This window comes from Camellia sinensis, chromosome 12 (assembly GCF_055761805.1).
Source record: "Camellia sinensis isolate YWXY chromosome 12, ASM5576180v1, whole genome shotgun sequence".
NCBI classification, from domain to species: domain Eukaryota; kingdom Viridiplantae; phylum Streptophyta; class Magnoliopsida; order Ericales; family Theaceae; genus Camellia; species Camellia sinensis.
Window position 1 is genome coordinate 34,637,744 of NC_138972.1, and position 13,157 is coordinate 34,650,900.

General features: G+C 36.7%; 1 protein-coding gene across 1 annotated transcript; it reads right to left on the reverse strand.

The window, feature by feature from the left end:
- Positions 1-4,042: 4,042 nt before the first annotated feature.
- On the reverse strand, positions 4,043-11,408 carry LOC114311919 (putative helicase MAGATAMA 3). The gene is given in 12 exon segments (XM_082898343.1): positions 4,043-4,537; positions 4,660-4,761; positions 5,044-5,253; positions 5,345-5,606; positions 5,918-5,982; positions 5,984-6,240; positions 6,338-7,245; positions 7,423-7,493; positions 7,798-7,822; positions 8,069-8,155; positions 10,014-10,093; positions 10,712-11,408. Coding segments are annotated over 7 exon segments (1,641 nt in total). The 5' UTR covers positions 7,070-7,245; positions 7,423-7,493; positions 7,798-7,822; positions 8,069-8,155; positions 10,014-10,093; positions 10,712-11,408; the 3' UTR covers positions 4,043-4,524.
- Between the last annotated feature and the right edge of the window lie 1,749 nt (positions 11,409-13,157).

Consider the following 13,157-nt stretch of genomic DNA (forward strand, 5'->3'; position numbering starts at 1 on the left):
CGAGCTGATTGAAGAAATCAGCGTCCGCCAATATGAAGATAAACTTTTGAAGAAAAAGTATGAGGAACAAAGAGGTACGCTCGATCCTGACATCACAATAAGCAATGGGATACTAAAATTTTGAAATCGAATTTGTGTACCCGACCTTCTAGAACTCAAGAAAAAGATATTGGTAAAAGCTCATAGCTCGAGGTTTGCGATCCACCCTGGCAATACGAAATTGTATCACAATCTGAAGGAATGCTTCTAGTGGACATCAATGAAGAAAGACATAGCAAACCACGTCTCCAAATGCCTTCATTGTCAACAGGTTAAAGCAGAACATCAGAGACCTGAAGGATTATTGCAACCACTCCTTATTCCTGAATGGAAATGGGAGCACATTACTATGGACTTCGTGGTCGAGCTACCGTAATCAGTCTTGAAGAATGATGCAATATGGGTTATCATAGATTGATTAATGAAGTCAGCACATTTTCTATCAATCAGAATCACGTACTCCCTTACTAAGTTCGTCACTCTATACATTAAAGAAATCATTCGTTTGCACGGCACCCCTTATAGCGATCCCGGTTTTCCCTTATTGTTTAACTGTATTCCGGACTCGGTTCCGTGGAGGGGTTGTTGTCTTATTCTCATTTCTATCATTTACTCTTTATATTCGAGTCTTGGGTTATGTTAGGCAGGTTTGAAACAGGTTGGTTGTGTTAGAAATCCAAAGTTGATGCCCAGATTTTGGCCTTCACGCTCGAGTGGGGCTTTTGACGCTCAAGCGGGCCCTTTGATTTTGTTCCTCCGCTCGAGCGGGGACTTTGGCGCTCGAGCGGGAATATTCATCTCCCAGTATTTTCTCTACAGGTCATCGGACTCTCGAGGGGGGCTTTTGACGCTCGAGCGGGCCCCTTTGATTTTGTTCCTCCGCTCGAGCGGGGATTTTGACGCTTGAGCGGGGACCATGGTCTGCAAAACTTCTGAAAGTGTGTAATCGATGCTCGAGCGTGAGTCTGTGTCTGACGCTCGAGCGGGGAGTTCCACGCTCGAGCGGGGCGACTTTTATATCAATCTGAAAAGTAACTTTTTGGATCACTTTTCTTTGACTCTCCTCTCTCTAACTTTTCAAAACCTCCATTGGAGCTCTCCTCACTCTAAACCTCACCTTCTCTCTAAGAAATCATCTAGCCCTAGTGATCTCCCACCTTTGGGCCTTTGTAAAAAGTGTTGATCTTGGTATGGGCTACATTTTGATCCGAAAATCTTGGGGTTTGGAGCACTTCGAAATTCTTCATCTTCTCCATTGAGCTTCGAATTTGAGGTAGGGATAACTACTCATCTTTATGAACTTTGACATAGATTTTGGGCACATTGTATAAATGGTTTGATTTGGGTGTTAGGGTTTGAGATTTGGAACATTGAGAAAGAGGGGTTTTGTTAGTTTAACCCATGTATGTGTATTTTGAGTCTTAAAATGAGATTAGTGATGTTAGTTGTTAATATTTGGACCTTGGGTCAATGTTGGGAAAAGATGGAGGAAAGCCCTAATTTTGTTATAAATTAATTTATGTAATTAATTTGGGAATGTTATGGAAATATGAAATTGAGTTGGAAATAATGAAATTGGCTTAGTATGAGACTAAATGGTGGAGTTGGATTTATTAATCACCCATCTTTGAAAAGGTGGATAATTTATCTGTTGATGCATTTATTATCTATTTAGAAATATTTACTTTGGGCTATCGGTAGAGGATAGTCTTGATTGTTGTAGACACTGCATGATGATTAGGCAAATTAAAACTAATCAATTGAATATGTCATTGAATATGGCGGTTGGAATAATACATCAAATATGTGTATTGATTGATCATGTATATGATAATTGTTTATATACATTGTAATGTATGGGAGGAGATAGGGGATGAACTCCTAAACCGGAAATTATTTGGGAGGAGATAGGGGATGGACTCCATTGATACAGCAAATATGTGTATCATTTATGAAGTATGGAAGTGTTTTGATATGATATTGATACAGCAAATATGTGTATCTAATGTGAAGTATGGAAGCGTTTGATATGAGTTGCTATATCATTTTAAAAAAAGGAAGTGTTTTAATATGAGTCTTAGTCTCATTGAATTGTTGGCCAGGTTCTGAGCCATGTATGAATTGAAAATTGGTTAAGTAAAGGAAAATGAAATGAAGCATGGACATATGTGTCATGGAACTGAAATGTGTTTTGAGTTGATTCATATGAGTTAAACATTTATCAAATGTCAATGTTTTAGTTATTGCTCATACTATGTTTAGCATATCTCTACTGGGCGTTGGCTCACCCTATATGGGACATTATTTTCAGGTTCATGTGATATGCCACCTCCAAGGACGTAGCTTGAAAGGCTTGAGGCTGATAGCTCTTTGTTGTTCTTTTTTTTGCATATTACATGTATATCAAGCCATGGGCTTATTTTGTGTAAAGAGTTAGAACTCTACTTTGGTTGGACCCAAGTGTTGACTTAGAAAGTTGTAAGCCTATAGGGCATTTACTTTTGTTGTCAACATGTAATATCTTTTGTAAGAATACTCTGTTGAATGGCATTATGTTTTACTCTCTTAAGTTTATGGATGTAATGAATGCATGATTTATGGGTTTATTTTGAGAGCGTTATAGTTTCAATCGTATCTAATAGAGACCCGCACTTTGTGTCTCATTTCTAGAACAAATTGCAAGAAGCTTTGGGAACCACTCTGAAGTTTAGCATGACTTATCACCCACAAACTGATGGGCAATCTGAAAGAACAATCCAGACTTTGGAAGATATGTTACGTGTGTGTGTGTGTGTGTGTGTGTGTGTGTGTGTGTGTTTGTGTGTGTGTGTGTGTGTTAGACCTCAAAGGTAATTGGGATGATCACCTACCTTTGGTAAAGTTCACCTATAATTATAGCTACCATACAAGTATTGGAATGGCACCATATGAGGCACTATACAAAAGAAAATGCCGATCACCTCTATGTTGGACGGAAGTCGGAGACAGGAAACTGTTAGGCCTCGAGATCGTGCAAATTACCAGTGATAAAATTCAACTCATCCAACTGCGAATTCACACTGCTCAAAGCCGCCAGAAAAGCTATGTAGATACACGGAGACGAGACTTAGAATTTCAAATAGGCGATCATGTGTTCCTAAGGATCTCACCAACGAGAGGGGTTATCCGATTTGGAAAACAAGGAAAGTTAAACCCACGTTACATCGGGTCATTCGAGATACTAGAAAGGATTGGTCCTGTGGCATATCGCCTTGCACTTCCACCTGAACCATCCAGTGTCCACAATGTATTTCACGTTTCAATGCTTCATCGATATCTTCAGGATCCAAAGCATGTTGTCAATTATAACACTACAAGAAATTGCATTTTTTGCAACGCAACAAAATATGTTGCTAAAAGGGAAAATTCGTTGGCAAAGAGTTTTGCCAACACACAAAGCTACGTTGGCAACCCGTAGGCAAAAGTGAGTCGGCAAAAGTTTTTGCCGACGAAATTATCATTGCGTTGGTAAAAGTAATACCTTTAGCGACGAACATAGTCGTCGTTAAAAGCCTTCATCCATCGTCGGCAATTTACCTTGCGTCGATAAAAGTCATTCAAATATGATAATTGTGTGACACTTTTTGCGACACAAATTTGCATGGGCAAAAAATATACTTTTAGCAACAAAATATGCGTCGGCAAAAGTAAACTTTTGGCGACACATTTACGTCGGTAAATGTTGCCATTTGCCTACGATTTGTTTGTCGATAAAGCTTCACTTTTGGCAACGACAAACTAGCATTGGCATAAAATACACTTTTAGCAACACAATATGAGTGGGCAAAAGTAAACTTTTGGCAACACATTTACGTCAATAAATATTGCCATTTGCCGACGATTTGTTTGTCGATAAAGGTTTACTTTTGGCAACAACAAATTGGCATTGGCTAAAAATACATTTCTAACAACACAATATGAGTGGGCAAAAATAAACTTTTGGTGACACATATACCAACAAAAATAATTGAAAATAATTTATATATTTTTACAAGATTTACAGATTCACAAGAGGCATCCCTCAAGCACCACTATTACAAATTAATAACATTGATATGAAATCACCTAAAGTTGATCTACAAGCAAAAAAAACACTGCTGATACTGCTTTTAGAAGCAGTGTATAAAACCTAAAAGGGTAAACTCACTAAAATACCCAAATACATCCAAATTGTGAACCCACATTACAAACAACAAATAACAAAATGAAAACATGAAACTAACAAAGACAGGCAAAATGACACGAAAAGTATCCACAAACTTATCCAACAGACCAACATACCAACATCTTGTAGCAGCTGCCTCACAGCAACATTGCAGTAGCAACAGCCTAGCAAGCATCAACCACAAGGGCGACAGCAGCAACAAACCAGTAGCTGCAACAGACGAATCTGATTCATGCATCTCAGATGAGCTTGGTGCATCTGCAACCTTCAGGCCAGCTGCTTTATTTGACATTCCTGGGGGCATTTCAGAAGAGATAACCAACATGTAAAGGCATTTTAATAGGAGCTACTCAAGCCAAGTTCTTTGCTAATCCATGCATGATAATTAGAAGAAAAAAAAAATGTAAAATACCCACTTTGAAGGAGAACATCCTTTCTTCTCTACATGATACAGGTGCATTAGCCTCCTGTACATATGAAAACAGAGCCAATTCAACCCAGCCAACGAACTTGGGTGCCTGAAGATTCTTATTGATAACAGTGTTAGAAACAGTTCATCTCCAAAGTTTTTGTGTGTTTTTTGGGAAAATAAAAACACAACTACAAACAGGAGAATTTTCATAATTCTCTCTAGGGAGCTTCCAACACAACTCTTCTAAGGAGAAAAGCATTGATTTTCGCAACCATGTTGCAATTTTTAACATACGATGCATGGAAATGTTTGATATGAAAGGGTTTTAATAGTATAATTGTTGACAATTAAAGAGAGCATATATATATATATATATATATACTTCCACCTTGTATTACTAAAGAGAAAAGAACCGGGCTTGAGTAATATGTCAAGTTGGTTAAGCTCAACTAAGGCGCCTCCAACAGCTTGAGCTAAGTTCTTGTCATCATTCGCATCATAAAAACAACCTCGAGCCTTGGCATCTACAACTAATTTTTTCCATACATTGTCGCTATTAATCAAAGTAGCACCATTCCCCAAAATCCAAAGGCAATGCCTACACCACCCCCAAAAAAAAAACAAAAAAATTACCGCACAGTAAAGTAAAGCTTAATTATCACAAGGTTCGGCTATGCAAAAAACAATACCTTGCTCGAGTGAGAACCACATTAGCTCTTTGATGATTGGAAAGAAAGCCCACTGATCCACGCCCATTGCATCGCACAGTAGAGATAATTATGACATCTTCCTCACCACCTTGAAACCCATCAACAGATCGAACACTTACAGAAAAGTCGCTATTTGCATCTGTGTTGTACGTTTTTCCAAATTTTTGTTCAAGTGCAAATACTTGAGCCTTGTATGGTGATATGCAACCAATTCTAACCTTCTGTTTTGACGCCTTAGATTCTGCAGATCACGATTGAGGCAGAAAACAAAATAAAATTACAGCCTGATTGGTAATGCTTCTGTTTCTATTTTTGTTTTCCAAAAACTTGAAAACTGACCAAAAAAATTGTTTTGAGGCCTCGGATTCTATAGTGGGAATAATGTTGCCAGATAGCAGAATCCTCACTTATTGATCATGATTCAGGCAGAAAACACTAAAAAGTTATAGCCCATTTGGTAATGTTTTATTTTCTGTGTTCTATGTTCTGCTTTCTGTTTTTGTTTTCAAAAAATTCTAAAACTTTTCATTGACTATAATACAAAAGAAGTACCTTTAAAGAGTCTTGCAACAATATCGGCGGCCACAGCTACCTCCACTGTGTTTTTCGAGCTGTCTGTTATCAAAGCCCTCTTGGCCATAGCTTACATTTATGAAGGAATAAGAGCCATACATACTTCCTTGAAGAAAAAGCCTCTCGTAGGTTCTCTCTTTGACATTCGGACCATCAGAAATCATATTGTCATAGAATTCCCTATTCAGAAACATGCTTATTGATGGATGCATTCTGTATTGGATGCTAAGAAGATGCTTTTTATGCCCTAATAACACCAGCCTCTCAAATAAGCTTCTTCCAAATTCAACATTCTGGCATATCTATTATGCATAGATTTTCAAGATGTCAATACAAGATAACAATTTTTATAAAAGATTGATAAACGCAAAGACAATTAAATTAAATTAAATCAGAAACCTTGCTTTGAACCATTGAAGGAAGTTGTCGTTCATCGCCAACGAGTATAGCATGACGGATACCAGAGAGCTGTAATGGAATAGTGGATTCACATTCTTTGAGCTGAGCAGCTTCATCGATCACCAACAGTTCCAGTGGGTTTTCTTCTTCTGTACACAACTTAGCAGAGCTTGAAGCAGTGCAAGATATTAAGCACGCATTTTGCAAGCAAAAACTTCGAATTACATATTTGTCAGTAGTATTTAGAGCAGAAAAGGTTTCGCGAAGGAATTTGAGTACTTGAAGGCACTCTGCCTTGACAGAACTCAACTTCATGAATCCATTAATCCTGTTCCTGACATCTGCAGTTCCATTAATGAGTTCTCTCAAAAACTTATTTGCAGCAACATCAGTACGCAGCAAAGTTCAAAATGATTTTAGCAGATCAAGAGCTCTAATCATCTTTTTTGCTACTTCCAATGAAATGATAGAAGTTGGCATGTGGGTGTACAAGATTGGAATAAAAAAGATGAGATCATTTCCAATGGATTTAAATTTATCCATGAAGAACTCCTCAAATGTCTTAAGTTTTTCACACTTGTCCACCCTTTCTCCTATGTTTTCCTCCTTTGTTTTATCACTCTTCAATTGGCTTTTTCCTTTAAAAGGCTCATTTTTCTTCTGTTTTTTCTTGTTCTTGTTTTTCTTCAAGGTTTGAACAATTGTCTTCCTCCAAAATGCCATTTCATCCATTGGTTTCGAGTCTTCTTGATCATGAATATCATCCTCTTCGTCTTGGTTGCTTTTCACTGCCCTATCTCCAAAATTTGTCTCCACCGAATTGTTTTCTGACCAATTTTATAGAGGGCAAAGGGCCTTCTTCGTTCAAGTTTGTTGAAATTGCACTTGTTAAGCCACCCTCTACCTTGCTGGGGTTAAGCACAAGAAAGAAAGAGAATTAATATTGGCTTCTTGTGTATTTTGGATTTTTTAGTGGAGCAATGACTACTTTGATTTGTAGATTATATGACAATGCATTCATACCTAAAGCAAAGTAAATAAAAAAAAATGGATTCTATACGAATAAATTCCAATGATTAATTTACCTTCTTCCGCCCATCATCCACATCAATATAGACAGGAGTTGTATTAACGATAACCGAGCAAGTTCCTCAACCTGAAAATTTATAGATATTTCTGCTTAAGCTTCCGTAAACACATAATTTATAATTTTGGTGTTAGAAATGTTTTAGTTGATTTTGATTATCTATAACATTATAAACAAAATGTTTTAGTTGGTTTTCATGGACTCTTTACCCTTTCAATACTCAACTAACAGTTCCATGGTCCTAAATAAATTAATGAAGCTTTAATGGTTAGTATATGAAACAGGTTATATATCTAGACAGAATTACATAATCAAAATGTACTAACACTATTGTAAGCCAAATGTTTAGAATAAATCATAATGAAAATGAAACCTTGTAGATGTTCTTCTCAGACAATCTGCAAAATAAAATAAAATTAGATCCATGCACCAATACTGCCACAAGCCTCTGCACGTTTAAACATGTAATTCCCACAAAACAATTTGTAGATTGCAAATATGAATTAGAAGGCATTACTCACAATCCCTTTTTAGATAGACCTTTCGATGAATTTAACTGCTGTGAATGGTGGTGTAAAAAAGACACATTGTTAGAGTTAAAGGCCAATTCATTGCTTCAACAGAATTTATAATAGAAAGTTAACCTTTGTAGGCTTGTGACCATTGTCAACAAGCTCCCAACGCTCTTTATCTAAGCGGAGCACTTCCACATCTCCATCATCATACAGTACCTTTAACACAAAATTGATCAGAGAAAATTATGTCAAAGAACCATATCAGATTACAATTATAACATTATTGATAAATAAATAAATAAAATGTGTATCTCCAAAACATGACTAACGCAAGTATTAGAATAAAAAAATAGAACATGGAACGGTACACTTACCACATATTTCTTATGTTCAGAGTCATAAGACTTCACTACTCCATAAAACCTGTTGATTTTAACAAGACACCATCAAGACACAATTCTTGCAGCAGCGTATACACACAAGGATTTTGGAGTGCAAACCACGTGTACAAAAAGTACACACTAATAAGGTAATCAAGGATTGTCATTCCCTAGATCAAGATTATGCGGTATGCTTTTGAATAATTTATTAGCACATGGATATATATACACGCTAACAAGGCAATTTTCAAAAGCCATAAAACCAGCAGAGCCACAACAATATATACATATATATATTTACATTTGGAAATTATAAATATAAATTTTGATTTGATTCTCCCATTTTTTCTTTGTATGTCATGTTCGACAAATAGAAAATATAAATAAAGTAAAAAAAGATGATGAATAGGTTTGAGACTTGCATCCACATGTAATCCATCTCCAGACAGCCCACAAATTGATTTGGCTGATGAAAATTGGCAGTGTCAAAGCAATCAAAAGATGGTAGCTAAAGAGCAAACATGAGATCAATATATATAATTTTTTAATCATCATGACAACCCAAGCAACATCAGCCAAAGGCCACAAGACTGGGAGGACAATGCAAGCAAGGGCCAAAGAGAATATGCCAGAAGCCCTTCTCCACTAGCCAAAGGTCATTGGCCCTGGGGTACACACCGCTGGGCAGAAGTCATCTTCACCAGTCACCCACGTTGGGATGTGCCAGTGCGACTGACAACTGGGTACAAGTCATCTTGGCCCATCACTAATATTGGGATGTGCGAGTGTAGAGTCAAATTTTCTTTCCATTCTGAATGTATCAAGTTTTTTATTTTTATTTTTACCACTTTGACTGTTCATTAAATGGCTTCCAAAATTAGAGTTTGGCCCCTGCTATTTTTGGCCTGTGTGAGTCTCATTCTCATACAGGGATGTCCTCACCAAGTCAGCAACATGCCAGGTTAAACTAAATTAACAGAAGTTGGGGCATGTCTCCAGTGTTTGACACCTATCCGTGTCCAAAAATGTGTATATGTCGCATATAGGGAAGTGTCCTTGCTTCCTTGCAGGAAAGACACAATTAGGAATGGAACCGAACTTATGAGCAGCTATTGATTAAGTCATAAACAAGGTCAACTATTTGGGATGACTCAATCAAAGGATTAAGAAAAGTTTTAATGTATGCCAAAGAATCCAATATGGATGGCATAGAAAACAGAGTGACAAACTGATCAAAAGTCGTAGACTCCTAGTAGTAGCAGACCACCCATGGCCCTAAACAGAGGAGTAGAATGGGAAACTTTCATGAAACTGAACTAAAGAAGAATTTGGTAAAGGGTCACTGTGTTCCTGGGTACAAGAAAATAAAATTCATTTTCACAATCCAAGTGAAGAACAAAACTAAGCCATGGCCAACCCTGTAGACACTGGTGTTATTGAAAATATTTTTTCAAGTGTTGAACCTATGACTGAAAGGATATGACTCATCTCAATCTAACTACTTTTACCTGGAAAGGAAATTATCCAGAGCTTAATTTTAAACAGAAGATGGATACATAATAAATTAGAAATTTAAATATAATAAAGATTCCCAATTTCATAGATCTACACATCTCATGCTCCAACTTTATCTTTCTCACCTATTTTGTTAAAAAATGGCTTATTCTTGTTCTCTAAACCAACAAAATACTTACCGCTTGTCCACTGGCTACCAAACTTTTATTCTGCAATCAATCAGGTCCATTGTCTCACTTCTACCTTTCTTTGATGTGCACTGAGGAAACAAAGTAGCAGGTCAAGTGATTGCTTATGATGCTGTTTCTAATTCTAAATTCTTAGTAAGAGAACTTAAAATATTTTGAAAACCAGAAAGTTCTCACATCCATAATTTAAAAACAAAAACACACACCACTTCCCGGAATTGAAAATAAACTGAAATTATAATGTTGTACGTGCAAATCATTAGGCACAGAGTTTATATCATGAAATAATAGCCATCCATGATATAAACTCATAGCAACTGGATTCAACTCCCTCACATCTATGTTCAATACTGAATCCACTGAACCAGTAGCTTCCCTCACAATTGCTTTCAAACAAAGCTAAAAAAGCAAAACTATATGATCCCTCATAGGCACATCAATCACACCATCATAACAAGGAAAATTCACAATTACCCATCTAAGGAAATCACAATCTTCAGCCATAACAGAACACAAAATGATCCAAAGAACTCTATACGAATAGGCAATAGGGTAATCCCTCAATGACTCAATTTCACTCCTAACAAGCCACAACTCCAAAGGAAGAAGCCTAACACAATCCCTAGAAAAACCCTTAATTTCACCATTATCACTGCCTACAAAATTTGCACACTGAATCGATAGAATACCTGGGAGAGTGAAGGTTCGGCTCAAACTATCTCGATCGGCAGAGCTAACTACGCCGGGGCAATTACGGTAGAAGAAATTGGGGCCGAAGTCGCAGTAATCGTCAAGGGAGAAGCAGAGGTTGGAGTTGGTATCGTGTAGGGTTTGAAGGAAGCAGTTCTGATTGAAGAGTTGTTGGAAGGGTTTGAGAGTGTTGGGGTAGCGCAGTGATTGGAGCAGGAGGGGGTTAAGGTTGAAAAGAGGGGAAGGGGAAGAAGGGCATTGGAAGGAGTGGCGGAAAAAGGATTCTGGCAGAAGGCGGTGGTGGAAATTGAAAGGGCAGGGGCAGAGGGCGGTAGTGGTGGCGGTGGTGGGGAGGAGAGTGGAGAGAGAGTGGAGGGTGGTTTTGGAGAGGTGGATAAGGTGTTTGAGTGTTGAGAGAGCGATAGGGAGACCGGGAGGCTGTGGCAGAGGCAGAGGTGGTGGTGTTGGTGAAGTGATTGAGTTGGTGGTGGTGGTGAGAGAGGGATGGTGGTGGAGATGAGAATAGGAGAAGTTAGGGTTAGCGGGTGAAGGAAGAAATGTGAGGTATGGTGATGGAGATGGAGGATTCATCAGTGTCTCTTCCTCTTCTTCTTCTTCTTCTTCGTCGCCCTCCTCATTGCGCAGAAAATGCTTTGAGTTTATTTTTTTAAGATTGGTGTTGGGGCTGAAAAAATTGGGGCTTCTGATTGTTTCTATCTTTCTTTTTTAATTTTTTTTTTTTTTTTTTTTTTTTTTGCGCTCAAAATATTTATTTTGGCGCTATTTTTTTTTTCGATCCTCCCTTTCACGACAGTAATTGCACGTCGTGGAAAGCGTAATATTTTAAATGGCTGTTTTTGTGCGTCATGAAAAGTATAATTTTTAACGGTTGGCTTTTTATGCACCATGAAATGTTCAATATTTTTAACAGTAGCTTTACGCGTGTCGTGTATAGTTGATGTATTACAACATGCCATATGCATGCCATAGAAAGTTATATTATTTATGACTAATATTGCAAGCTGTAAAAAAATCATTGTTATTAGCATTCACGACCTACGCAATAAACACGTCGTAGTTGAAAAATTATTTACGACATGCAAAAAAAGCAAGTCGTAAAAATGAGAAACCACGGCTTGCATTTACTGTAAGTCATTGATGTGAGGCTGTAAAAACCCAGTTTTCTTGTAGTGTATGTATTATATTTTATATTCACCACTCGCCCATTTAAGAGAGACAGAGATAGGACATTCGAAGGCGTTCACAAACGCCTCTGGTTATTGAAACGGTGCCGTTTTGATTTTTAAAAAAGCGACGTTTAACAAACGTCGTTAAATATTACGTCGCTAAAACTCATTTTTCTTGTAGTGAAAGGTGTGCGAGAGTGAGATTGTGGAGATTTTTTTTTTTTTTTTTTTTTTGAACAGGTGAAGTCATGGAGATTGATGAGGGGAGATTTGATGAGGGAAAAAAAAAAGAGTGAATTAAAGAAGGATTTTGCCACCGCCCGATAATCAGATCACAATCAAAATAATAATAATAATAATAATAATAATAACAATAATAATAATAATAATAATAATAATAATAATTTCAAAACAAATTTTACATTTGTTTTTTTGAAAAAATTAAAAATAATTTGAGAGCAAAAAAAATCAAAATTATATTTTAAAAATTTTTAAAAGTATTTATGATGTAAAAGATAAAAATATACAAAAATAATAAGTATTTTTTTATTTCACCCAATTTTTTTTAGTTTTTTAGGGGGGAAAAAATTGAAACTAGTTTCTGAAAATAAAACCAAGCATATTGAAATTGATAATCTAACCATATTCTTTGAAAAAGTTTAAACTATCTCAAATTAGTCATCTCAACTTAAGAGTGTGTTTGGGGTTAATGGGTTCATTTTGTGATCTAATTCAATGATCATTTTAATTTTACAATTCAGTGATTAGAATATTTAAAACTCTTTGAAAAATTGTAATAAAAAATACAAATCACTATATCACATCATTCCACTAGCAAAACTTTTACCGACAAATAATATTATCGTCGCTAAATGGTTAACTCTTTGCCCACGCCAACTTGTCGTCGCCAAAAGTATGTACACTAATAGCAACGCTCATTGTGTTGCTAAAACATAAGCGCCGTAGCTAAAAGTTCTGAAATTTTGGCGCCAACCAAAAATTTTGGCGCTAAAAAAATGTTATGCTTTTTTAGCGACGATAGCAAATTGCGTTGGTAAAAATATACTTTTACCAACGTAATTGATCACTGTGTCGCCAAAAATATACTTTTGGCGATGAAAAATTGTCGTCGTCGCCAAAAGTAGTTGCCAAAAGTGCAATTTCTTGTAGTGTAAGAACCTAGAAGTTCAAGAAGACCTCTCTTATGAAGAACAACCAGCACAAATTCTTGATCGTCGTAATCAGGTCCTTCAAAATA